Source organism: Chrysemys picta, chromosome 4 (genome assembly GCF_011386835.1).
Source record: "Chrysemys picta bellii isolate R12L10 chromosome 4, ASM1138683v2, whole genome shotgun sequence".
Lineage (NCBI taxonomy): Eukaryota > Metazoa > Chordata > Testudines > Emydidae > Chrysemys > Chrysemys picta.
In genome coordinates this window covers 74,086,631-74,111,651 of record NC_088794.1, presented here as the reverse complement: position 1 = coordinate 74,111,651, position 25,021 = coordinate 74,086,631, and the positions used below count along the sequence as shown (strand labels likewise).

The 25,021-nt window shown below is 35.9% G+C and overlaps 1 protein-coding gene across 18 annotated transcripts in view; it reads left to right on the top strand.

Moving 5' to 3' along the window:
• The window catches only part of LOC101940673 (golgin subfamily B member 1-like), a 69,534-nt gene that overhangs the window by 13,471 nt on the left and 31,042 nt on the right, over positions 1-25,021 (top strand). For 5 of the 18 annotated variants that reach the window (XR_010600591.1, XM_065592670.1, XM_065592656.1 and 2 more), the window contains 13 exons: positions 1,863-1,985; positions 2,184-2,297; positions 5,069-5,390; positions 5,791-5,906; positions 6,301-6,418; positions 7,188-7,279; positions 8,307-8,457; positions 14,497-14,651; positions 15,416-15,539; positions 19,042-19,172; positions 21,060-21,107; positions 22,220-22,329; positions 24,270-24,438. Coding sequence is in view for 17 of the 18 variants with exons in the window: in XM_065592670.1 (XP_065448742.1) it covers positions 1,863-1,985; positions 2,184-2,297; positions 5,069-5,390; positions 5,791-5,906; positions 6,301-6,418; positions 7,188-7,279; positions 8,307-8,457; positions 14,497-14,651; positions 15,416-15,539; positions 19,042-19,172; positions 21,060-21,107; positions 22,220-22,329; positions 24,270-24,438 (1,773 nt within the window). In the remaining variant the exon portion in view is untranslated. Of the gene's footprint in view, positions 1-1,862; positions 1,986-2,183; positions 2,298-5,068; positions 5,391-5,790; positions 5,907-6,300; positions 6,419-7,187; positions 7,280-8,306; positions 8,458-14,496; positions 14,652-15,415; positions 15,540-15,706; positions 15,811-19,041; positions 19,173-21,059; positions 21,108-22,219; positions 22,330-24,269; positions 24,439-25,021 lie in introns of those variants that run through there. The other 13 variants (XM_065592668.1, XM_065592671.1, XM_065592669.1 and 10 more) reach the window with 10 other exon arrangements.

The following is a 25,021-nucleotide window of genomic DNA, read 5'->3' as shown; positions in this document are numbered from 1 at the left end:
TGAACAAATCGTAAATTCTTTGGTGCCCAGAGTTGATACAGTGGATGTACCAGTTACCACTATCTCTCAACAATTAATTTACATCTGCAGTTCTTGATTTTTTGAAGATCCGTTCAACAGTGATCTAGCTGGTAATTAGAGCTTATGTAACAATGAATTAGGAAACAGTTTTTAGTGTACTATGGGTGGCTTGTGTCACTGAAATGAGTGGGGATTTAAACATGGTGGGAAGAGGAAATCTAATTGGTAATTGGGTGATATGAGTTGAACTGAGCTAAAATCGAAAAGCTACTTATCCCTCTTTGCCCTCCCTTCCTCCCAGAATTCACCACCAAAATATGTACATGCCATGACTAATAGTGTCGTCCTCTTACTGTAACCCTTGTCCTCTGTCATCCCTTCTCCTAGTTGTTTAGACCCTAGCCTAACAGCATGTCTAAAACTAGCTATTCAGGGCAGGGACTCCCCTTTTTATTTGTTCTGTGAAGTACCTTGGCACACTTTTGAGCACAATTAAATAAAACTAGTGCTTTTTTTTTTTCTGCTTCATTTGATCAAAGCAGCTTTCTTGTTCAGCTGCTAAAGGAGCTGTATAGAGTTATAAAAGAACTTAGTTAGAATTGAGACAGCTGATTAACTAAGGGGAGAATGGGCAAGAGAATCTTGAAGTGCCTTAAAGATGTGGAAGTGAAAGAGCAAATCAGTTTACAAGTAGTACACCTCTACCTCGATATAACGCTGTCCTCGGGAGCCAAAAAATCTTACCGCATTATAGATGAAACCACGTTATATTGAACTTGCTTTGATCTGCCGGAGTGCGCCACCCCCTCCCCCCCCGGAGCACTGCTTTACCGCGTTATATCCGAATTCGTGTTCTATCGGGTCGCGTTATATCAAGGTAGTGGTGTAGTAACAATTGTGTCCATTCCTGAATGGTGCTGAATACCTTCAACTCCCACTAAGATCAGCTCGCTGATTTCAGTGGGAGATGAGTTTGCTGAGCACCTCCAAGATTAAGCCCTTATATTGATAAAGTACTTTCCATCCCAATACTCCCAAAGTGCTTTACAGACTATATTTAGATATCACTTTACCTACATCAGAAATGCTGATTTTCACCACAGAGGTCACTGCAGCTGTTTAGTGGCCTGCAGTACTGCTAATCATTTTGGGATCGGAAATAAAGAATAATATATCCAGGTGAAATTACAGAGGCTATTTTGAAGATGCAGAATGTAATCATTCAAATAAAAATCTATCTGGAACACTGGAGGTAACAGGACTGTTCATCTTAAAAAAGAAAATGGTTTTTTTAATATTCGTTAATGGTCAGGCCGCTGTGGTTTTATATCTGTTCCTGACAAAACTTGTGATGTGATCAGGAAAGACAAGTTTGGAAATGTAAAACAAGTAGTTAAGGGGGAAGTAGCTGTCCTACATGGCTTCAATTTGGGAAGGGTTGGGAGAGCCAGGATAGAAGTGGCCAAAGGTCAGGCATGTGTATATAGAGATGAAACGTTAAAGAATCATAAGGGAAACAACCAAGGCAAGAGGGTCGAGGTGTGTGAGGCCAAACAAAAGCAGATACTTTCATTATATTTGTAATGGTCATTCACTACAGTGTGATATTCCCTAGGGGCAAAATTCTATCCTTACTAAAGTTGTACTTACTCTGGTCAAACTCCATTGGCTTCATTGGAGTTACTTTAGATTTACACTGGTGTAACTGAGAATGGAATCTGGTTCTTGGAATGGTCAATACTAGTACATTTAATTGGTTGCATTTTTTTAATGATTCTGTCATGCATGTATGTGTGCTTTAGAGGTTTGTTTCAAACTAAGTTTGAATAATTTGTTTTCAGATACGCATGTTTCAGAATATTATCCAGGAAAAGGAAAAGGAACTAGCTGGACAAGCCCAGAAACATGAGCAAGAGCTCTTTAAATTAATTGCTAAATCTGATGCCAGTGCTGATCTAGAACAGGTATGTTGGCAATGGGAACTCACTGACTTGCTTTGATTTGGGCAGCTCTGCAGGAGGATAGGCAAGGAAGAAAATGCAGGTTATAGGTAACGCACTTCTGTGAAGTACAGCTCAGGTGATATTTTGGGAAGATGGAAGAAATGCCTCTTTTTATTTTTTCTTTCCTGTAAAATGTAATTCCTTTATTTCCTTGGCTAGTTACTAAAGGCGTTGAAACAGAAGCTACATGAAAAGGAGGAAGTCATGCTGGGTAGGACACAGGTGATAGTCATGCTGCAGAAAGAACTAGATGGCAAGGACCAGCTGCTGAAGGTAAGAAACTGTACATGGAGTGTTCATAGTCTAGTCAATTAATGAGTTAAAAAACAAGTTCTTTGATTTTATTTATTCCAATTTATACAAACAGCATTGGGTAGACACACTTTATGTAGGTGCCATTTGTTAAAAACACAGTAATCATTGTACCAACAAGTATAAACGCAAACCAAAAAATAACAAGCTGAAAATAAAATAAAAATCAGCCCTTCCTTCACCCTCCCTCCCCCAAATACTCCATCCCACTCACAAATACCAGCCCTTAGCTTGGCCCTATCCCCTCAGAAGCCTGGAATAAGAGGAGCGTTTTACAATATGTCCTTAAAGTCAACAGATTGGGGTTATTTCAGGTCAAAGGAGGAGGAGTGAATTGCAAAACTCAGGGCCTCTCCATCAGAATGCTCAGTTGGCAGTCCTCTTTTAAGGATTCCAGCTTGAGTGTTTCGCTTGTTTGCAACTACAATAGCTAACTAGATTGTAGGCTTTCCGAGGAAAAGGTACTTTGTCTTCCTTTGTGTATATACAGTGCCTTGTTGTGCAGTGGAACCCAGACCCTGATTGGGGCTGTTGAGTGCTACTGCATTAGAAACAAACATGGGGTGGGGACAGGGCTGTTAGGAAAGATTATTGCAGGCCAAAACCAACACCTTAAATTCTATCCAGAAACCAATAGGAGGCAGCTAGTGCAAGTCCTGGAGCACTGGGCAAAGTGCTTTTTTCAGGAAATTTCACTTAATTAGATGGGCTGCCACACTTTCCATCAGTTTCAATGGTTTGAGGATATAGAATACATTGCAGTAGATTGATCCTGAGGTGACAAAAATATGGATCATGATAGCAAGGTCAGAATTGGCCAGATGTAGATGGGGAAAAAAAGTGGCTTGATTACTGCTGCTATAAAATTAATCAAATAAAATTACTCCCTATTGCAATTTCAAGGTTTGTGGAACAGGAACGGAAACTGACTAACCTTTGTCACTGTTTCCATTTTGAAGTTCTCACCTTATGGAATATTTCTTTTCTTTTCTTTTTCTTTTAGTTTTAAGATACTTTTTTTTTAAAAAAGGCTTATACTTGATATTTTTTTGAGTCAGTGTGTAGCAGTTCTGTTTACAAATCCACCGTAAAGCTTGTTGAATACCACTGTAATCTCATGGCCTTTAAAGAAACCTGGGGAAAATATTTGCATACACAAGAAGAGAGCTAGGAAAACACCACTTACCTACTTATGTCTGAAAATTTTCCAGATTAAAATACTTAATATATCTTGCTGGACTGCAGAACATTTACTTAAAGTGTTCTTTAACAGGCTATAGTGAATGCTGTTGATACAGGCAGCAAGCTGTCAATCTTTCGCATGCTTTATACTTTTGTTACCAGCTGTGTAATTATTGGAACAGCATCTTCTAAGGACTTTCCAGAGTCATGAACACAGATACACATCCTTCATTGAATCTGTATGCACCGAGAACACTTGATGGACTATTATTATCCAAGAAAGATATTTTTTTTAGCCGTTTCTACTCTGGTAATCAAAATTGTCATTGGGTATGCATATCAGGATCTCCCTTGTGATTTTTATACACACTGTCTGAGTTGTCTACTATATCTCTGATGGAAAAGTTCAGCTGTTTAAGATGGAATAATCCCTGGGTGGGGGAGGGGTAGAGGGAGAGGCCAAGAGTTGGGCACATATGAAGGTTTCCCCCAGTGATTATTTCATCTTAATCAAGTGAACTTTTCCATCTTGCTCTCCAGTCATGCTATCCTATTTGCTTTCCTAATTCTCAAATATACACAATGTGCTGTTAGTTTCCTGTCCCAAACTTTCTAGATCAAGGTTTACCAGACAGTGCATAGTCTAGGGCTCATTATGAAAGTACTTGTTTTTTATATAGATGTCTGATTTGTGCTGGCTATTCATTTATAAATATATTCTGCAGTCTTGTTCTGCCTCTTCATTAGCCTCAAGCAGCTAATATGAAATCACTAAAAACAAAATTACAAAAAATAGAAAGGACTAGATCACCGGTTCTCAAACTATGGGTTGGGACCCCAAAGTGGGTTGCAACTCTGTTTTAATGGGGTTGCCAGGGCTGGCATTAGACTTGCCTGAAGCCCAGGTTACAAGCCACCCCCCTTCCAACCCGGCCAAGGCAGCGTTGCTCAGCTTCAGCTCCTCTCCTCCTCTCCCCCCCCCCCCTTCTGGGGCTTGGGGGGGCTCAGGCTTCGGTCCCCCCTCCTGGGGTTGTGTAGTAATTTTTGTTGTCAGAAGGGGGTCATGGTGTAATGAAGTTTGATTAACCCCTGGACTAGACAAAACAGTAGATAATGTAGGGGAAAGACCAGAAGGATGGGTTATAAATGACTTAGACTTTTTCCATCTCTAATTTCCTGAGTAAGAACTTTAAAAGGGGACCGTAGCCAGGGGGTGTCAACTTCTTTTAGTTTTGGTCTTCAGAACTCAGCAGAGCATGATATGGGGTTTTTCCAGAGGACCTTTTCCCTTTTTATTCCCTTTCTTCTTTATAAGGGGACATTTCCTCCTACAGAACCAGTCAGGATGTAGTTAGCACTAGAGCAGTGCAGACCTTCCATTGTATCTTCAAGCTACTGCTAGGGAGTTCAGACCATACATATATGTGACAGCGCCTTATGCTGCCAATTGACCAGCTCTGAGTGATCTCTTTTTAAAGTGTGTTGCATGTGCAGAGGAACACATAGGGGTATATCTAGAAAATCTGAAACAATTTTCTTTTTTAATACAGGAAATTAATGAAAACCTGAAACGTCTTCAATCAGAGAAAGAGAACCTCCAGTCTAAACTGGATGCTGAGAAACATGTAATGAGAGCCCAGCTAAGAGACATGATGGAGAAACATGAACTTGAGATGACGAAGGTCCAGGAGAAACATAATGCTGAAGTGCATGAGATCCAAGAGAAGCATGAAACTGAGCTGCAGGAGAAAGACCAAGCCCTGCTGCAGCTTCAGAAACAAGTGGCAGAATTAAGAAATAATGGAGAGAGTAACTCAGAACAGTCTATAGATGTAGATACTGTAACTAAACAAAAGATGGAACAGCTAGAAGGTATTACATCGAAGAGTAGCTTTTATATTTGAAAAGCTTCCTGTCACTCCACTGTATACTGTGTGCCAAATTCAGACCTAGTATAAACTGGATACAGCTTCACTGACTTTAGTGGAGGAGGAGTTGTGGGTACTTTTTAATTACTTGGGAGATGCTTAGATGCTATGTAGAAGACGGCCCTAGAAATAAACTAGATACATTACATTACGTTACATGACATCTAAATTTGGCCTAGCATTTCTTAAACAATCTCTTTTCCCTTCTAGCTATGACTATAGCATAGACATTTTTGCAAGTGTAGCTGAGTAAATAGAATGTGCTGAATCCTGAAATATGCGTTGTAATTACATTGATCCTTTTACTAGAATTCTAAATGATGATTGTGGTGTTTGTTTGCTAGCTCAAGTGAAGTTGAAAACAGAAGAGGCCAGCAAATCTGAAGCTAAATTCCTTAAAATGAAGGCTTGGTCCAAATCAAAAATCAAACAGCTGGAGGATGAACTGAAAAGTGTACATGTAACATTTTTAATTTAACATTATATGCCTGTTTTACAATGGGTTGTGATTGTAGATTTGATTAAAAAACTAAAATGCAGCCTAAAAGGTCCACTAAGTGGGATTCTAGAAAATACCTAACATATGAATAGAAAAGGATTGATGTTCCTGAATTCAAAAAGTTAATACAAGGGAATGTTCTAATAAGTAGTGTAATAGTCTGTAACTTAAACACAAAGGAAGAGGTCTGCCAGTTTACAGTGACCTATTGTACTTGACTATTTTAGAAACATTTTGTTCCTCAAAATCTTATAAAAAGAAAAGGTTAAAGAAACGATTGTATTCGCTTTATTTTTTATCTTGATTTTGGCATTTCAGTACATTTGAAGGAAATTAACATTGTTTCTCTTTATAGTTATCATCAAAGAATAATGACATATCTGCCTTAAAGAACTGTATCTCAGAATTAGAAATTGAAAAGAAAGAACTACAGTCAAAACTGAAAGCGTTTTCTGAACTCAGAATTCAAAATGGTAAATAATTAATAAAGCAATTGTGCTGGTTTTTTTGGTTTACTCTATCATCTTGGATTTTGAACTGATAACTTGTAATAAAATAAAGACAAAGGGTTTTTTTGTCTTTGTTATGATAAGGTTTCAAAGGAAGACAACTTGGCAGCTTTAAAATTGAAATACCCTACATAATGGCAGTGTATTTATTCTGCTTTATTCTACAGGGATTACAAAGTTAATTTTTTTCATTAAATTCAGAATAGCAGCAAGGGATACAGCTACATGTATTTCAGATAGTTACTGTGTAAGCTTCCCCCCTCAGTACCGCCTGTGTATTATACCTGAGTCTTTGACACGCATGCACTTTTGGAGTTGGTCTCTCTGAGCAGAAAGTATCATTGAAGCAAACTGCTGTGGTTTTCTGTGATGTAGACCAGCACTGCACATGGATTCAGGAGATCTGAGTTTAGATTCCAGGTCTGCTACAGTTTGACATTGAACAAGTCACTTTATATCTCTGTGCCTCAGTTCCCCATCTATAAAATGGGGGTAATAGTACTTCCCTTTGTAGTTTTGATTGTCATTGATGTAGATTTAAAACACTGACTGGTATTAATAATAATCTGAGTTAATTTTTTAGGGAGATGGGCTGCAAAGCCCATCATTGATACCTTCCAAGCCAAATGATTCTATGATCTCAGTTGGGGCTTCCACTCTTTCTTTAGATATTTACTGATTTACCATGTTGTTTTGGCATCAAATAATGAAGCCAATTCATTTGTTTTTGCAGAAGAACTGCTGGCCAAGCTGGAAGTCTATGAAGAGCAGCAGCGAAAATTGCAGGCTGACCTCGAACAAGTTACAAAGAGGGCAGCTTCACAGGTTTTCTATTCAAAGTTGATTCATGTGAATTGTTGATTAGCTTCACAGTGCTAACTATAGCCTTCACAACAGTATTTTTGGAAACTTGAATTTGAGTTAAAATTAAATTTACTAGCATACAGAATTGAGACACCAGTTGAGATTCATTCAGCTTAAGAAGCCTCTAGGTTTTAAATTGTTTTGAAAGTGCTATTGAATTCCTGCATATGTTGAAAATCCATGTAATTTTCAACAGTTTAATGTTCATCTAGTTACAGATAACTCAAGAGATGTCAGCATGATACTATTTAATGTAAAAACCAAATTGATATAATTAACTAATAGATCTTCTATCACAAATGTATAGTGAGACACAAAAGTGAGAGGGAGGGGGTACTTTAGAAATGTCTGCTAAATAGCCCCTGAGAATGATGGATCTTGTTTGTTAATCCTGATATCTGTAGAACCAGCAGAGCAGGCTGAAAAACATAACCGTATTTTGCAAAAAATTCAAAGGAAATTAATTTTTCTGTACTAAAATTTTTAATGGCAAAATTTTGAAACAATTTTTAATTTTTTTCCCCATAAACTTTATTTTGGTGGGGGAACAAAAAACCTTCACTTTTTTACTTTGTGTGATTGGGGAGGGGGGGAAAGGGGTGTGTGTTTTTCCTGTTTTTTTTAAAAAAAGGAAATGTTTAATTTCAAAAAGTTGAGCAATTTTGACCACAAGATTTTCAATGGAAATACAGTATTTGTTCTGGTCAGTAAGCCATTTTTGTTGAAAAAGCTTTTCAGTAAAAAAAAAAAGTTGACCACAAGCAGCTTTGGCTATTTTTTTTTTTTTTTTAAGATAAACTTCTGTTTAACATGGTTTTTAATGTTAAAGAAAATTATCTACTTTATTTGTTGGTCTTAGTTGTATTTGTTATTTATATAAAGCTGTAAGTGAAGCACAGAGGTGAAAGTTCTGTGCCTGAATAGTTTACAATCTAACTGTTACCTTTATTTTGGTAAATGTTCTTTTCATGTCCAACTTCTCTTGTAGGCCAGTGAATCGGGCAGTGTGGATGAGTTTCAGAGTCAGCTTTTGGAGTGGCAGGAGATTGTACCAGAATCAGAGGAGGTGCATGACCAAGCCAGAGAGGAGAAATCTGCCATAGCCCTGAGAGTGGCACAGATTGAAGAAGAGAGAGAAGGTGAATTTAAGTATTTAAGGTGAAACTAGATCATTATGCCAGCATAGCAGGTATTACAAATCTGTTTGTGCAGTTCAGACAAAATTGATATCTTTCCTCCGTGTCTCACTTCTGTAGTCAAGTGAGATTTATAAAGCTAGTGATGTTAGCAGAATAAAGAGGTTACTGTAATTCAGTTTGTATGTTGGATTGTTTCCTTGACTCTGTCTGTTTCATACATTCATCACTTTGCATCATGTATATTGGTGGATGTTTTATTCTGTTAGCTTTTGCAATCTGAGCTGCTTATCTTTGGGGTCATTAGTTGGATTTATTTCAGAACCTTAATGTCTGCATTTGAGTTATCAATGATGAAAATGGCAGCTGCTTGGCTGCTTGCCTCGAATTAGAGGAGAAGATATGGGGAGTTGTAGCATTGTTTAAAATTTGGTGATGGGATAGAAAGTTGTGATTTGGCAAAATATACATGAAATTCGGCGCTTCTCTGTAAATGTTAATAACCAGTAAGATTTTTAAAAGATTTTGAGATGTACTAACAGACATGCCATTGATACTGACAAATGGAGAGAACTGGCGACAGATTGCTAGTTTAAAATGTTAAATATTATATCAAAACCACCATTCCTGGTGATCTGAGATTTTATGGTCACCAATGATGGTAAAATTAAAAAAAAATGTTTTCTGTTTGAAAAATCAAACTTATGAAAAAGTCTAAGTGTTAGATTTCACACAAATTTTTGTTTGTTCCCCTACTCCCCCCACAGCAGTTTACCGTAACTTCTTTTCCCTTTGGTATCGGAATGCGGATTGAAGGCACAAAGGTTAATGTGCACCATCTATAAATAAAATAAATCCAGTTAATTAATTTGCATAGCCTTTTGTTAATCTGTAGCTTGAATGTTTTTGAGACTCAGCTGATGGATTTCAAAGTTCATTCTGTAAGTCCCAAAATCTTTAAGGGCCATTTCTCTTCTCTGTGAGAGATTTATACATGTAACTCCTTGGGCATTGAGAAGAGAATAAACCTTGTTAATTTTAAGTACTACTTATCTCAGGAGTGTTGTAAACAGGTCCTTATGCAATAATATTAACAGTTGTAAAACTTCATCCGTGTCCAGTCATTGTTTAATTTTGCAGTTTTTCCCCCTTGGGATATGCATGACCTTTCTGTTTCTTTTTTCCTGCCGTTACACTTGATGAGCACTCAACGTCCCTTCCCCCTCCACTCCTACCCTACACTGCGATTTGGTCAGCCAATAAGAACGTAGTTTCCCATCAGTTTTGTGCATGCAGGTTCCAGCCGTGACAACCTGTAATGTACTGTTGCTGTTTTCCTCTGTAGACCTTTCTTTGGAGGAAATCGCCAACAGTACCTTATAACAGCTGCTGTTGGTGGTATGTGGTTTTTAATAATACATGTAACAAATGCTAGTTTTTAAACTTGTTTTCCTCTTGCAATGCCTCTTTCTTTGTTTATATTAACAGAATCTTCTTTCTTCATTCTCCTTTGTATTAATAGCTGACTCCATATTTACCTTGTAACCTAGTTTAAAGGAAAACTGCACAACTTGCAGTGATTAATTTTCATAAACAAATAGCTAAGAATCAAATTCTGACCTCTATTTTTTTAGAGATTACATTAAAAAATTCTAATGGGACTAGATTAGGGTTTTTTTTCTTTTTTTTTCCTTTTTGGTTTTATGTAATCCCGCTTCTTTCCTCCCCCCCCCCCCCCCGAAAACCAAAACAAAACAAAAAAACCCAACAACACCCCACACCTTGAATATTCCTTCCACCAAAGGACAATCTTGGAATAAATGTTTACTAAAAATGACGATATATTTGAATAGTATCTTTCAAAGCCATTTGCAGAGATCCTTGTTGCTGCATTGGTAACTCCAGAGAATAGGACTATGGTGGCTTTCACTGGAGGCTGCCATTTTAGGCCCTTATCTTATAGTAGGGTGTACTAGCATGAACCCCTGTATTAGGTACAGTGGGGAGCTCCTTGTGTATAGAGCTCCATGCTATTGGATCCAGTAGCAGATTTGAGATCATTATGATACTTAGTAGTAGGACACTGATGCAGGTTGAACACTTATGCAAGTAACTATACTCATATTATTCATAGTTCTGTTAATGGCAGTGTGTCTGTGTGAGGAAAATTTTGTATAAATGTTTGCAAGATCAAATATGGGGCTGAAATATCAGCTTTTCTATCAGAAGTAATTGCAGATCAGATTTTCCAAGTTGTAACATGATCTTACTTTAGAAAACTGTATTAATAGCATTTGTTAAATTACTTGTTAAATTAACCAGAAATGTTGTAATAAAATTATACAACTTACCTGACAGCTCTAAGATCCTCCAATTTTTGGTGCTTTGTAATGGGGAAAGTCATTAGTAATTTTGCTATTGATATCATTTATTACGTGATAAGTAGGGCTGTCTATTAATTGCAATTAACTTACGTGATTAACTAAAAAAAATAATCGCAATTAAAAAAATTAATAGTGATTAATCGCAATTTTAATAGCACTGTTAAACAATAGTATACCAACTGAAATGTATTATTTATTTTAGGATGTTTTTCTACTTTTTCAAATGTATTGATTTCAGTTACAACACAGAATGCAAAGTGTACAGTGCTCACTTTATATTATTATTAGGGCTGTCAAGCGATTAAAAAAAGTAATCACGATTAGTCATGCTGTTAAACAATAATCGAATACCATTTAAATATTTTTGGATGTTTTCTACATTTTCAACTATAATGATTATATTGATTTTAATTCCAACATAGAATACAAAATGTACAGTGCTCACTTTATATTTATTTTTATTACAAATTTTTGCACTGTAAAAAAACAAGACATAGTATTTTTCAATTCCCCCATTACAAGTACTGTAGTGCAATCTCTTTATCATGAAAGTTGAACCTATAAATGTAGAATTATGTACAAAAAAACCCTTGTATTCAAAAATAAAACAATGTAAAACTTTAGAGCCTACAAATCCACTCAGTCCTACTTCTTGTTCAGTCAATCGCTCAGACAAACAAGTTTGTTTACATTTTCAGGAGATAATGCTGCCCGCTTCTTGTTTCCAATGTCACCTGAAAGCGAAAACAGGCGTTCCCATGGCACTGTTGTAGCTGGCATTGCACAATATTTATGTGCCATATGCGCTAAAGATTCATATGTCCCTTCATGCTTCAACCACCATTCCAGAAGACATGCGTCCATGCTGATGACGGGTTTTGCACACTAATGATTTAAAACAGTGCGGAACAATGCATGTTCATTTCCATCATCTGAGTCAGATGCCACCAGCAGAAGGTTGATTTTCTTTTTTGGTGGTTCGGGTTCTGTAGTTTCTGCATCGGAGTGTTGCTCTTTTAAGACTTCTGAAAGCATGCTTCACACCTTGTCCCCCTCAGATTTTGGAAGACACTTCAGATTCTTAAACCTTGGGTCGAGAGCTGTATCCATCCTTAGAAATCTCACATTGGTATCTTCTTTGCGTTTTGTGTAATCTGCAGTGAAAGTGTTCTTAAAATGAACAACATGCTTGGTCATCATCTGAGACTACTATAATATAAAGTACATGGCAGAATGTGGGTAAAACAGAGCAGGAGACAAGCAGTTCTCCCCCAAATTTAATTAACGCATTATTTTTTTTAATAAGCGTTATCAGCATGTCCTCTAGAATGGTGGCCAAAGCATGAAGGGGCATATGTATGTTTAGCAAATCTGGAATGTAAATACCTTGCAATGCTAGCTACAGAAATGTCATGCAAATACCTGTTCTCACTTTCTGGTGACACTGTAAATAAGGAGCGGGCAGCATTATTTTCTTCAAATGTAAACAAATGTGTTTGTCTTAGCGATTGACTGAAGAAGTAGTAGGACTGAGTGGACTTGTAGGCTCGAAAGTTTTACATTGTTTTGTTTTTGAGTGCAGTTATGTAACAAAAAAAATCTACATTATTTGTAAGTTGCACTTTCAGGATAAAGAGATTGCACTACAGTACTTGTGTGAGGTTAATTGAAAAATACTATTTCTTTTACAAATATTTGCACTCTAAACAGGATAACAAAAATAATATAAAGTGAGCACTGTACACTCGGTATTCTGCGTTGTAACTGAAGCCAGTATATTTGAAAATATAGAGAAACGTCCAAAAATATTTAATAAATTTCAATTGGGATTGCATTGTTTAGCAGTGCGATTAAAACTGATTAATTGCGATTAATATTTTTAATCATGATTAATTTTTCTGAGTTAAACACGTGAGTTAACTGTGATTAATCGATAGCTGTAATTATTTTTTCATTCCTCCTTTGCATTGCCAAATTATTGGGACACTGTCAAGTTTACTTAAAAAAACATTTGTTTGTTTTTTACAAATTCTGATACTTGCATTGAACAGCATCTTGCTTCACAAATGGTTCCATTGATTTCAGTGGGACTATTTGCAAAGAAAGGTACAACTTAATGTGAGTATGGGTATGAGAATTTTTCACTTTTACAAAACCTAAGAAAAGCCTGCATATTTTTTATTTATTTTAATTCTAGTGGAAACCATGTTTAAATAAAATCAAATGAAGATTCCCGAGCAGTATTTGCAACTCAACCCTGAATTATTGTTGTAATGCATAAAACCAAAACATGATTAAAAGCAAAAGTGAAAATGACTACTTTATTTTTACTGTCCAAGGCAAGAAGTAAACAACCAAAATAAATGGCAAAACATACAAAAACAAGCTCCCACACCAAACTAGGTGTCTAAAAAATCTTTTTAGTTTTATTAGTTTAAAGTGGGGGTAGTAACTTAGCCAAGGAAATTTTGTAATAATATGTGAATTTTAACTCAGTGGTGTCCCATACCAAACACTTAACCCCCCCCCCCCTTTTTTTTTTAAATTCGACCTAGTATTGTAGAGTTGCACTAATTAGATCTCTTATTACCTTATAGTTTTCCATTAATTCTATCATTTGGGAAGAGTGGGGGGGCAAAAAGAATTCCTAACGACATCTAACATAAATGTGACAAAAATAAATTTTATGGGTATTGGGTACCGTAACTTGGGTTAAGTCAGGGGCATTCCAGTGGGAATCAGTCTGTCCCAGTGTTACACCAGGAATGAATTCGATCCATTTCTTACCTCATCTATGAACATCATGGACTGTGGGGAGAACTGACAAATTAGATTAATTTGTTGAGTGCAGAGGCCGTATCTACTCTCAGATTCAACAGTCATTAAAGTATGGAGCCACCTTTATCTTTATTTCTTCATGCTGTTTTGTCTGCTTTGCATGAAACATCTATTCCCCAACCTATCACACGTTTTGTCATATCACAAAACAGATGGGAATGTACTTAAAATGGAAAAATCATTTCTAACACTGGACAGGATGCATATTTAAGCTTCCATACTCTGAATATTCAGGGTGTGTTATTTACAAGTGATTCTATATTTGTTTTACCAAGAATCATATTATTAATGTCTGATAAGATGGTTTGATGCCAGTTTGCAGTGTAACACGTGCTTGTGACTTCCTCAAATTATCTGGCATTGTAGCTCACACTAAAATTAAAGATACAAGCAAGAAGCATTTCATTTCCATAAAAATGCATGTGATTGTTCAGCTGTACAAAAATACAGTAATTTCAGCTGATGTCTTTATTATACAAATTAGTTGTATTTTAACCTGGCAGATTGAACTGAGTTGTAATTTGGCAATTTAATTGGCTGCATTTTTACTTTAGTATCAAAATACAAATCCCTCTTTCATAGTCAGTCTTTCTAAAATGCTGCTGAAGAAGCATACTTCAATAGACTTCTGAAAGAATTACATGAAAGTTATTCTTACTTTCTGTGTAACATTGTTTGGGGAAATCACAAGGTGAATGCTATGGATTGCTCCAATAATCTTATTCCTGTCAGTCATTCATAGGAACTTCAGTCTGTCACTGATCTCTTTGTATCTAGTATGTGTGTGATGTGTAAATGTAATTGCTTTCCTGTGGCACAAAACTGATTGAGGATGACTGGTTCTTTCCTGGCTGCTCTGATCCAGCCATAGTCTCAGGGCAGCAGGAGCTGGAGGAGGAACTGACTGCAGTTCAAAGAACTGGCAGGCTGCAGCAGGCAAGAAGGAAGAGCAACCAGGCCAGCGGTAAACATCAGGTAGGTTGGTAGAAATAAAAAACACATTTTACCTATATGTTAATCAAGGACACTAGTAATTCTGTTATTTATATGGCGCCATAAGTATGCATGGTGCTTTACAGCTGAATACAAAGATATAATTGAAGGACGGGAGGTGAAGAAGGGTTTACAGAGGTAAACAAAACAAAGGTGTATGTATATAGGCATAAATTATACAGGTAAATTCTAGTAGCATCATAGGTTTCTCTTTAGGTTATGAAATTTACATGTGTTTAATCTCAAGTCATTAAGAAATTTCACATGGAATAACACGCATGCTGCAAGTTAAGCCAGTGTTTAAATACCTTAGTGAATCAGGGCTGTAAGCCAGTGTTTAAATACCTTAGTGAATCAGGGCTGTTTTCAGCTTAGGAACAACTGTTACTTATTCTTCTTGTCAGTGGGATGGCATGGGATGATCTCTAAAGAGCATCAATTAATTCTAGTGTCCTTCTTTGAGGTAATCATCGATTTTTTTTTTCTTATAGATGCTTGTCATCATTATCCATTAATGTGTATGTAGGGTTAGGAGATATCAATATCATGCTCACATCTTACAGGAAATTTTTTTCTATATTTAATTACCTCTGATATCTCAGACTTAGATTCATTAGCAAAGTTTTACCTTAATATAGAAGTCCTTCATATAATTTTAATTGCAACTGTCCCTTTTGACAGCTGAGTGTGTATCTTAAGTACATGTCTCTTTTTTATTGATCTCTGCTCTCATGTCCTGTGTGTAGGAGGAATACAGCTTTGACAGAAAACAATGCTTTCAAGAGCTGAATGTCACCTTGGATAGCACTGATTCAGCTGAAGGAGAGAACATGGGAGGTTGGTGGCCAGAGTACACTTCTCCTAATGCAGGTGTGATAACCGCTAGACCGTTTATTAAAGCATGCACAGCATCTGTATTTTGTGTCCATTTTTGTTTTTCAAATTTAACTAACAACCCATTTTGTGGTGTATTCTAATCTTTGTTGAATTTTTTTTGGCTTGCATTTTTTTCCATTTCATTTTGAAGCATGTGCGTGCTGGATGAACTGTCTAGTTTTGGTTCAGAACTAGAACACAGTCATGGTTTAACACCTGGGACTCTCCCAATCCTTGTGCCCGTCAAAATGTATTGTCCTGTATGGTAAGATTATATATATTTTTAAGTTATTAGTCTTGTTCTTGTTGAAGTGGCTCCACTTTATATAATCTTGTTTTCCAACCAAACCATTATATTCCACTTGTGTCATTTTAGTTTTAAGATTAAATGCTTATGTGTATATGTATGTGCATTATTTCTTCCTCTATTTTCATATCTGTGGAAGATGGTAGTTGTATCTTATTGGCAGTTTATCAGTCAAGTCCATATGTTACAAGTGTTTCTTTAGTTATGATAAAAAATCAAGAACTGTTGCGGGCGTTTCTTAGTACTGTTTTGCAAAGGTCTACTACAAAGTAAACGTATAGTCCCGGGACATTTGTTAGAAACATTACATTCACCCTTTCATCTACATCTTTCTCAAGATAATAATTTAGATTAGGTGAAAGGTAATCGCTTATCAAAGTAAATTTACAGCTATCATAAGTAATGGAATATTCAGCTTAGAAGCAATAGTTTTCAAACATTTATACACACAGAGTATCTTGGGTTTTGAAATTGTTTGAAATATAGGATTTTCTCAACCATTGAAGAAAATTGCAGCAATTTTTGTGTGATGTTCTCACAAGTCAGCTGATTTTTGCTTTGGCATGTGGAGTAGAAGCTTGCAAGGTTGCTGGGTAGGGAACTGGGAACGTGGCAGGAAAATGCAGGTGTTTTTAGGGTTTGGGACAGTTACTTACAGTTCTCAATAACCCTGATTTAAAATCTACAGGCTTTTGCAGCAGATACTAGTTTAAACTAGAAGTTGTATAAGTACAAATGTGTGTATTAACTACTGCAACACACAAATGTTCAGCAGATAATTTAGTTGTACTGTGAATTGTCCTTTTTCATAATCCTAGCTAGTGGCTTTGGAGTCATATATGCCCTCTTCATCATTTAAAAATATAATGTAGATTCAGTGTAATAGTGAAAGATCCACCTTTATTTGCCTAATGCCTCTTAATTACATGGTTATTGTCTTTAATTCTGAATCCTGACTTGTTTGTTGTTAACCTTCAATCCAGAGTTTTGTTTTGTTAGCTGATTGATCCATTTAAAAAGCATCTATTTTTTCACATGGCACTCTTAGGTAAAACTTTTCTGAAGAAGCTAATAATTTATGCCATCAGAATTGGCTGTTTTGTGTTTATCAAGGAGATTATTGAACAAGAATAGCATAAGGAATATGCAGATGTGAAACCCTGGTGCTTCTCAACTAGAATGAAACTTGACCTGAAGAAATGTGATAGAAATGGGAGGAAATATAGTTTGACAGTTTTACTTCGTATGGGACTGGAAATGATTTTGGCCCAGTACCTTAGTTTGGCAGCAGAATGCAGTGATTTAAATCACCAATTTAATGGTTAAAATCAGCAAGCAGGAAACCTTGATTTAAATAATTGATTTAATTGTGCTTTGCATTTTTACTTTATTTTCATATAAAAAGGTTGGATCTCATTAGTTGATAACCATTAAAACATAGTGATTTGCAGCTAAATATAGCCTGTACATTAAATTCGGTGTTTTTGCTAATCAGGAGGATATACTATACTTATACATATTTATTTAAGCAGTTATATAGCTTACCTTACATTTATACAAATTCTTAATTTTTACATTTTTATGTTAGAAGATGATTAATTTTTTTACTTGTGTGTGGATCTATTTGAATGGAAATTCAAATTTGATTTAAAATGCACAAAAACAGCATTTAAAACTTTTTAATTAAATAGGACTACCTTAAGTGCTTGATACATAAACTTTTTCTTATCAATAAGTTTATCAGAACATGTTTTGCATTTAACACTAACTAATTTAGTAAACAAAGGAAGTCTTATCTGTAGTTAGTGAATTGAACTGATTTTTCTGGTTTCTTAACTCTGAATGAACTAGTCATTGAACTGAACTGGTTGAATAAACTGAAATGAATGGTGACTGCTGTAAAAGCTGGTTTAACACATCCACAAACTCGGATTCCAGATGCTTATTCAATGACTTCCAGCAGTTCAGTGGTTTGACTTTAACAGTTGGCAGCAAACCATGTACTGCTTAATATTATTTTTGTATTTAATTTAAATTATTTTAATAGATTGTCAATTTCACATTTAATTTTAAATAGGTTTACTTTAAAAAAAATAAACCTATACTTAATTTAAATAAAAAAAATTGAAACAAGTCAGATTTTTTTAAAATACCAAAAAAAAAAAAAATTTTTTTTTTTTTTTTTTTTATTACAGTGTGTTAGTCTGTAAAATAGGACCGTCATCAACATAAGTCAATCTGGAAGGTGTTGCCTTCTGGACTCCCAAAGCATTTCTTTCATGAGACTTTCATGTTCCTTTCATTCATATGACTTTGTCTGGCTAATAATATACTGGTGTGCAAAGGTTGCAGTCTCATGCATCCTAGAGCACTGTGCAGTGGTTTTAAGAAGCCACATGTCAGTTATCGTTTACTATGTTTTCCTGTCTAGCATGGATTGGTTCAGCTACTCATCATTCCCACTTCATTCTCCATAAGGCAAAACTTCCAAATGTGAGCATTCCAGAGACAAGGTGGCGAGGTGATATCTTTTATTGGACTGAAAATAAAAGATATTGCCTCACCGACTTTGTCTCTCTAACATCCTGGGACCGACACAACTGCAACTACACCACATATAACAAATATGAGCATTGTCATTGTACAGGATAGCTAATTTTTGTCTTTGAAAAGTCAGTGTACCCAGTGAATATTCCTTTGTCAGGTCTGCTTTAAAATAAAATTGCTATTTTCTGTTGAACAGATGAGCTCCTAGCTTTTGATAGTCCACTTCACTTGATGTATGTTAATGGTGCTTAGAAGTGGATCCTGCAAACAAACAACTTTACTCATTTGAGTAAAATTACTCAATTCATAAACATTCACAGGATTGGGCCCTTTGCTTGTACATAGCAAGATAACTTTGCTAGTTTTTATAGGGAATCTTGAACTGTGAACTTAATCCCATTATTTGAAAAGTTCAGGGAATATTTGATCATTAAAGCCTTTATAAATATGGTGACCTGTTTTTCAGAGATGCTGAGCATCCAGAATTCCCACTGAAATCCATTGGAACCTGCAGGTGCTCAACACCTCTGAAAATTAAACCAATAATGGTGTGGGTAGTTGCTAGACTTATGTTATCTGTATGTGAAACACATTGTTTGGAACCGTTCTTGAAATAGATATTTTCCCTTTGAAACTACATAGGTTTGCGGACAGTAGTGGAAGAGTTGGAATTGGAAAGAAATCAACTACAGGAACAAATTCTAAACCTGGAGGAACGCTGTCAGGACTTGGAAGACCGAATACAGCTGCAAGGCAGAATGGAAGCCCTTCAGGTGAGCTTTTATATTTGTGTTAGGAGCCGAAGATGATGTAGGGAGACTCATTTAGTGTTCTCTTTATATTTGGATGAAAATAGTCTATAGCAAAGCAAAAATGAAGATTAGCAAAAGATTCTACAGTATATTTTTGTACTTCAAAAATATTATATGGGGTAAAATTACAGTCCGATGAACTCATACTATATTGTGTGGTACTGAACAGTGGAAAACTGCACCCATTTTGCTCACTGCAAGAAAGTCACGCAGTGAGAAATATTTCTTACCCTGCAAAAACTGAAAAATAACTTTGAAAATAATTATTCAGTAAAAAAATAATCGTTAGAAGCCTGTTACTAGTGGCAGCAGCATGTTGAAATTCAATATCATTTTTGTCATCAACAGTATAGGGGCTGTTTCAGAGGTCAAGAACTTGATTCTTCTGTTACATAGAATCATAGAATATCAGGATTGGAAGGGACCTCAGGAGGTCATCTAGTCCAACCCCCTGCTCAAAGCAGGACCAATCCCCAGACAGATTTTTACCCCAGTTCCCTAAAAATGGCCTCCTCAAGGATTGAACTCACAACCCTGGGTTTAGCAGGCCAATGCTCAAACCACTGAGCTATCCTTCCCCCCCACTTACTGACACAAGTGTATTTTCACTTACTCTACATCTGCATTTCAATAGTTACTTCGGTTTTATTCTGATGTGAGTGAGGAATCAAGCCCTAATAACTACTTATCTTTAATATCACTTCTAATATCAATAGTACATCATTTTCTCATAGGCTAAAGGAGGTTGCATAACACTTCATAATCAGAGAAGTTAAAAGCTAATAAGAAAATGAAATTATTGAAGTCAGATTTAATAAGGGAAGGGCCTGTAGGTGAAGGGAGGAGAGAGATTTTTCTAGATAGATGGAAGCTCCCAAAGTGGTAGAGCAACCCCCATATTTATGAGAGTTGCAAGCAGAGGACACGTAAACCAAGATGATCTATCAGATAGCAGGCAAATAGGGTGTGAAATAAATACATATGAAAATCTAAAAAGTAGGAGGACACTATGGAGAATAATTTGAACATTCACTTTTGACACTTGAGTAACTTACTATGTCCTGTACAGAGTAGTTGATCTGTAACAGTTGTTGATTCCCTGTCTTGGTAAAATGGTTGGTAGTATCTATTACATTTTTAAAAACCCCATGCATTAAAATTAACTTTGCCGTGGAAGGATTCTATCTAGTGCACAAAAGGATGTAGTTATCCCTACATAGAGTTTAAAACCTGTGTGTGAGTATGCTTCTGATGTTTAGCTACCAGCCTACAGAGAGATCCTGGCCCATTTAATTCACTGGCAAAAGTTGCATTGATTTCAGTGATGTCAGGATATCACCCGAAATCTGTCCTTTTTCCACAAGATTGAAATCGCCATAAATTACACCTTCAAAGTATAGAGGGAGTTTCTTAGCAGTTAATGTCTCTATTACTCTTTTTTTAATGTGGTATGGTATTTAGGTTGTTATGGTAACTGCTTGTGATTTTAAAAAAATAATGGTAATAATTGTTTCACTTATTAATGCCTGTTTCTAGAAACCTCCCAAAATTAATCCATGAAGACACCAAATGAAATAATAAATTAAAAGCTTTAAATCCGAACAGATGTTTTAAAAGTTTCCTGGTCCATACATTATTTTGTTTGACAATTTTCTAAGCTTTCAAAATGACATGACTAACTTCTCCCTAAAACTCCACAGTTGTGGTATATATCTAATTGTTCCTTTAGCTAGTAAAATGCATATATTAAATTACTAAGTATTTTTTCTAAATTAAGTTGTTTATATTAAGAGGCAGACAACCATATGTTAATATTTGAGAATCTTGTAACAAAGCCTTTCAATACAGGTAACATTTGGTGTAGAGGAAGAAGGGCAGCCATTGAGGGCTGTACAGGTGTGTTCTGCCCACTCCAAAGTGATAGCATATTTTCCCTAGAGGTGACAGGTTTGCCATATTGTTTGTCCTACCAACTCTTGTTGGTGATTTTGGATTTCTGTATGTTGCTTTTGATTGTGGTTGCTGGTTGTTTGTTTTGTTTTGCAGTTTTACTCATGAACTGGTGCAGTGAAGTTGGCTAGAGTAACAGAGTTATACTGTGTTATAAACTGTGTCATTGGAGCTTGCTTTATTTTTCTTTTCACCTCCTTCCACAGATTATTTTGCAATCTACTGCAGATTGCTGGTTGCCTTTGATCAGAGCAACAACAAAGGTTTAAAAAGATCTGCAGAGAAGCAGTTGGAATTCATTACTGTGTTCAAATCAACATGGAAAATGTTTTCAAAGAATGAGCTGTCTCTGGTGTTCTCCTTTTAGAACTTGTCTTCACTGCAACAGTTAGCTTGAGTAAATAAATACATTAGAGTTACTCCATTCAAGTTAGTCAGTCTTGAGTGAGAATGGAATCAGAGCAGCCACTCTGAAACAACACACCAGCTACCTAGAGTGACTTGACTAGCACCACAGAATCATTAATTAGCCGCTGATGAGTAGTAACTCCAGCTGCTGAATTCCCATCTTATTACTAGCACCATCAGCACTCAAGCTTCAACCAACCAACCCCCTTATGGGTCAGCTAACTCACCACTTAAAGCACCACTTTATTCGATCTAGAGATTTTGGGTGTGGACAGGAATCAGGTTAGGGGCAAAACGTGAGTTATACCTCAAGCTAACAATGTAGTGAAGGCAAGCACAGAAAAGTAAGCTGCTTTTACACAGTACGAGTATTTGTATTTTGTTGTCTTTTTGTGTAAAGTGTTTAGAGTCTCTTGAGTTTCATGTTATGATGCAATCACTAAGGGAGAAACCTCTCAAAGGTGAGTAACATCTACTGTTTGAACCAGTAATATTTCAGACCTGAATTGGTAATCACTAATATGCTAGAACAATAATCTTTACAGTGTGTAGAATGTGAAACACTATGGGGCAGATTTTCAAGATGTCTATTTTATTGCCATTCTGCATATTTGTGAGCTGTAATCATGTTCACCATTGCTTTGTTGCAGAGTGAAAATGAACGTTTGCAGACTCAGCTCAGTCAACTGCGTACCCAACAAATGCGAGATGCAGAAAAGCACCAAGTGCTTGTTTCCAGTTTGAATGAACAGCTTAAAGGGTAAAACATTTTTTTTAAAACATTCAGTACAGGACCAGTTGCAATTATACATGTGTCCTTTTGCAGCTTTAAATTTACATTTGCAGTGAAACATAAAGAATATAATACTTTCAGCAAGCTTGAAAATAAGTCTTGATTTCCACTACAATAGTAAAATCAGATTATTTCTGGACTTGGTTATTTTTATGGTAAGTGTACAAACAGTGAATTCATAGTAATATAAATTGTATTTAGAAAATTATTAGGGTTTTTGATTAATCACAGTTAACACACGCAATTAACTCAAAAAAAGTAACCGCAATTAAAAAAATTAATCACGATTAATCGCACTGTTAAACAATAGAATACCAATTGAAATTTATTAAATATTTTTTGATGTTTTTCTACATTTTCAAATATATCAATTTAAATTACAAAACAGAATACAAATTGTACAATGCTCACTTGATATTATTTTTTATCTCAAATATTTGCACTGTAAAAATGATAAGAAATATTTTTTTCAGTTCACCTCATACAAGTACTGTAGTGCACTTTCATGATAAAGAAATTACAACTTACAAATGTAGGGGTTTTTTTTGTTACATAACTTCACTCAAAAACAAAACAATGTAAAACTTTGAAGCCTACAGGTCCACTCAGACCTACTTCTTGTTCAGCCAATCACTAAGATAAACATGTTTGTTTACATTTATGGGAGATCATGCTGCCCACTTCTTAATAATGTCACCTGAAAGTGAGAACAGGTGTTTGCATGGCACTGTTGTAGCTGGCATTGCAAGATATTTACTTGCCAGATGCACTAAAGATTCATATGCCTCTTCATGCTTTGGCCACTGTTCCAGGGGACATGTTCCCATGCTGATGACACTTGTTAAAAAAAAATGCATTAATTAAATTTGTGACTGAACTCCTTGGGGGAGAATTGTATGTCTCCTGCTTTACCCGCATTCCGCCATATTTTTCATGTTATAGCAGTCTCAGATGTTGATCATTTTAAAAACACTTTACTGCAAATGTGACACAAATTTCAGAAGATACCAATGTGAAATTTCTAAAGATAGCTACAGCACTCAACCCACGATTTAAGAATTTGAAATGCCTTCCAAAATCTGAGAGGGATGAGATGTGGAGAAGTCTTAAAAGAGCAACACCTTAATGCAGAAACTACAGAACCCAAACCACCAAAAAAGAAAATCAACTTTCTACTGGTAGCATCTGACTAAGATGATGAAAATGAACATGCGTCGGTCCACACTGTTTGGATCGTTATCGAGCAGAACCTGTCATCAGGTGGTTGAAGCATGAAGGGACATATGACTCTTTAGTGCATCTGGCATGTAAATATCTTGCATCGCCGGCTACAACAGTGCCAAGCAAACATCTGTTCTCACTTTCAGGTGACATTGTAAACAAGAAGCGGGCAGCGTTATCGCCTGCAAATGTAAACAAACTTTTGTCTGAGCTATTGGCTGAACAAGTAGTAGGACTGATTGGACTTGTAAGCGCTAAAGTTTTACATTGTTTTATTTTTTAATGCAGTTTTTTTTACATAATTCTACATTTGTACGTTCAACTTTCGTGATAGAGATTACAAGTACTGTAGTGTATTAGGTGAATTGAAAAATACTATTTCTTTTGTTTTTTACAGTGCAAACATTTGTAATAAAAAATAAATATAAAGTGAACACCGTACATTTTGTATTGTGTTGTAATTGAAATCAATATACTTGAAAAGGTAGAAAACATCCACAAAATTTAAATAAATGGTAATGTATTGTTTAACAGCTCAATTAATTTTTTTAATTGCTTGATAGCCCTAAAAATTATACATTGGCTTTAGAAAGTTAAGACTGGAAAATAACAAGCTCTGTTTTCAAATACTACTTAATAAAATGAACATTGAGTATTAGAGTTCTAAATAAATATTTTCTTGCTAGATTAAGTGATAGAAAAAGCTTCCTTGAAACTTCACTTGCGGAGAAGGAACAAAAGCTGTTGAGTACAACAGAAAAACTAGAGCAGATTGAAGATTTGAGGCAGTTACTTCAAGAAAAAGATCTTCTGAACAAGGAACTTGATGAAAAGCTTGTGCAAACTGAACAGAAGGTAAGTTGAACACACAGTGAGGCACTGAACATAATTACTTTTGGAACAATATTGAATTTAAATGCATGTAGCCTTCTTTTGATTTGGAATCTATTGTTTTTTGTAAAAGTCTTGCAAAGAATTAATAGAAATAATGAAAGAAAATATAATCCTGTTATATTGGGTAACAGTTTCCTAATTGAATGCAAGTTTTAGGCCTTTTTTTTAAATGTGTTTTACAATTTGAAGTAAATGTCAATGCCTGGGGTACAGGAGAGACAACACTAGCAACCCGAACCCTTTTATTAATGATATATTGGATACATATATACAATGCACTCCACCTCTTCCGAAGCTGCCCCTTCATATGGGGGAAGTACAATAGTTCAATCTCCATGCCTATTCAACTTTGGTTTCTTAGTTGAGGCTGCTAACCAGGATGCTAGTTTTGATTTTGGCATCTGCTCAGTAGGAGCTGGACTGAGACAGTTCATTTCACAAAGGCCACTGAATGTCTGTTGGATGGTGTAGGGGGCATGGTTCCCCTCAAATCCCCTCCAGAGTCCTCTTCAGGTCCTTGGACTGTCTTTCTCTCCCCTCATGG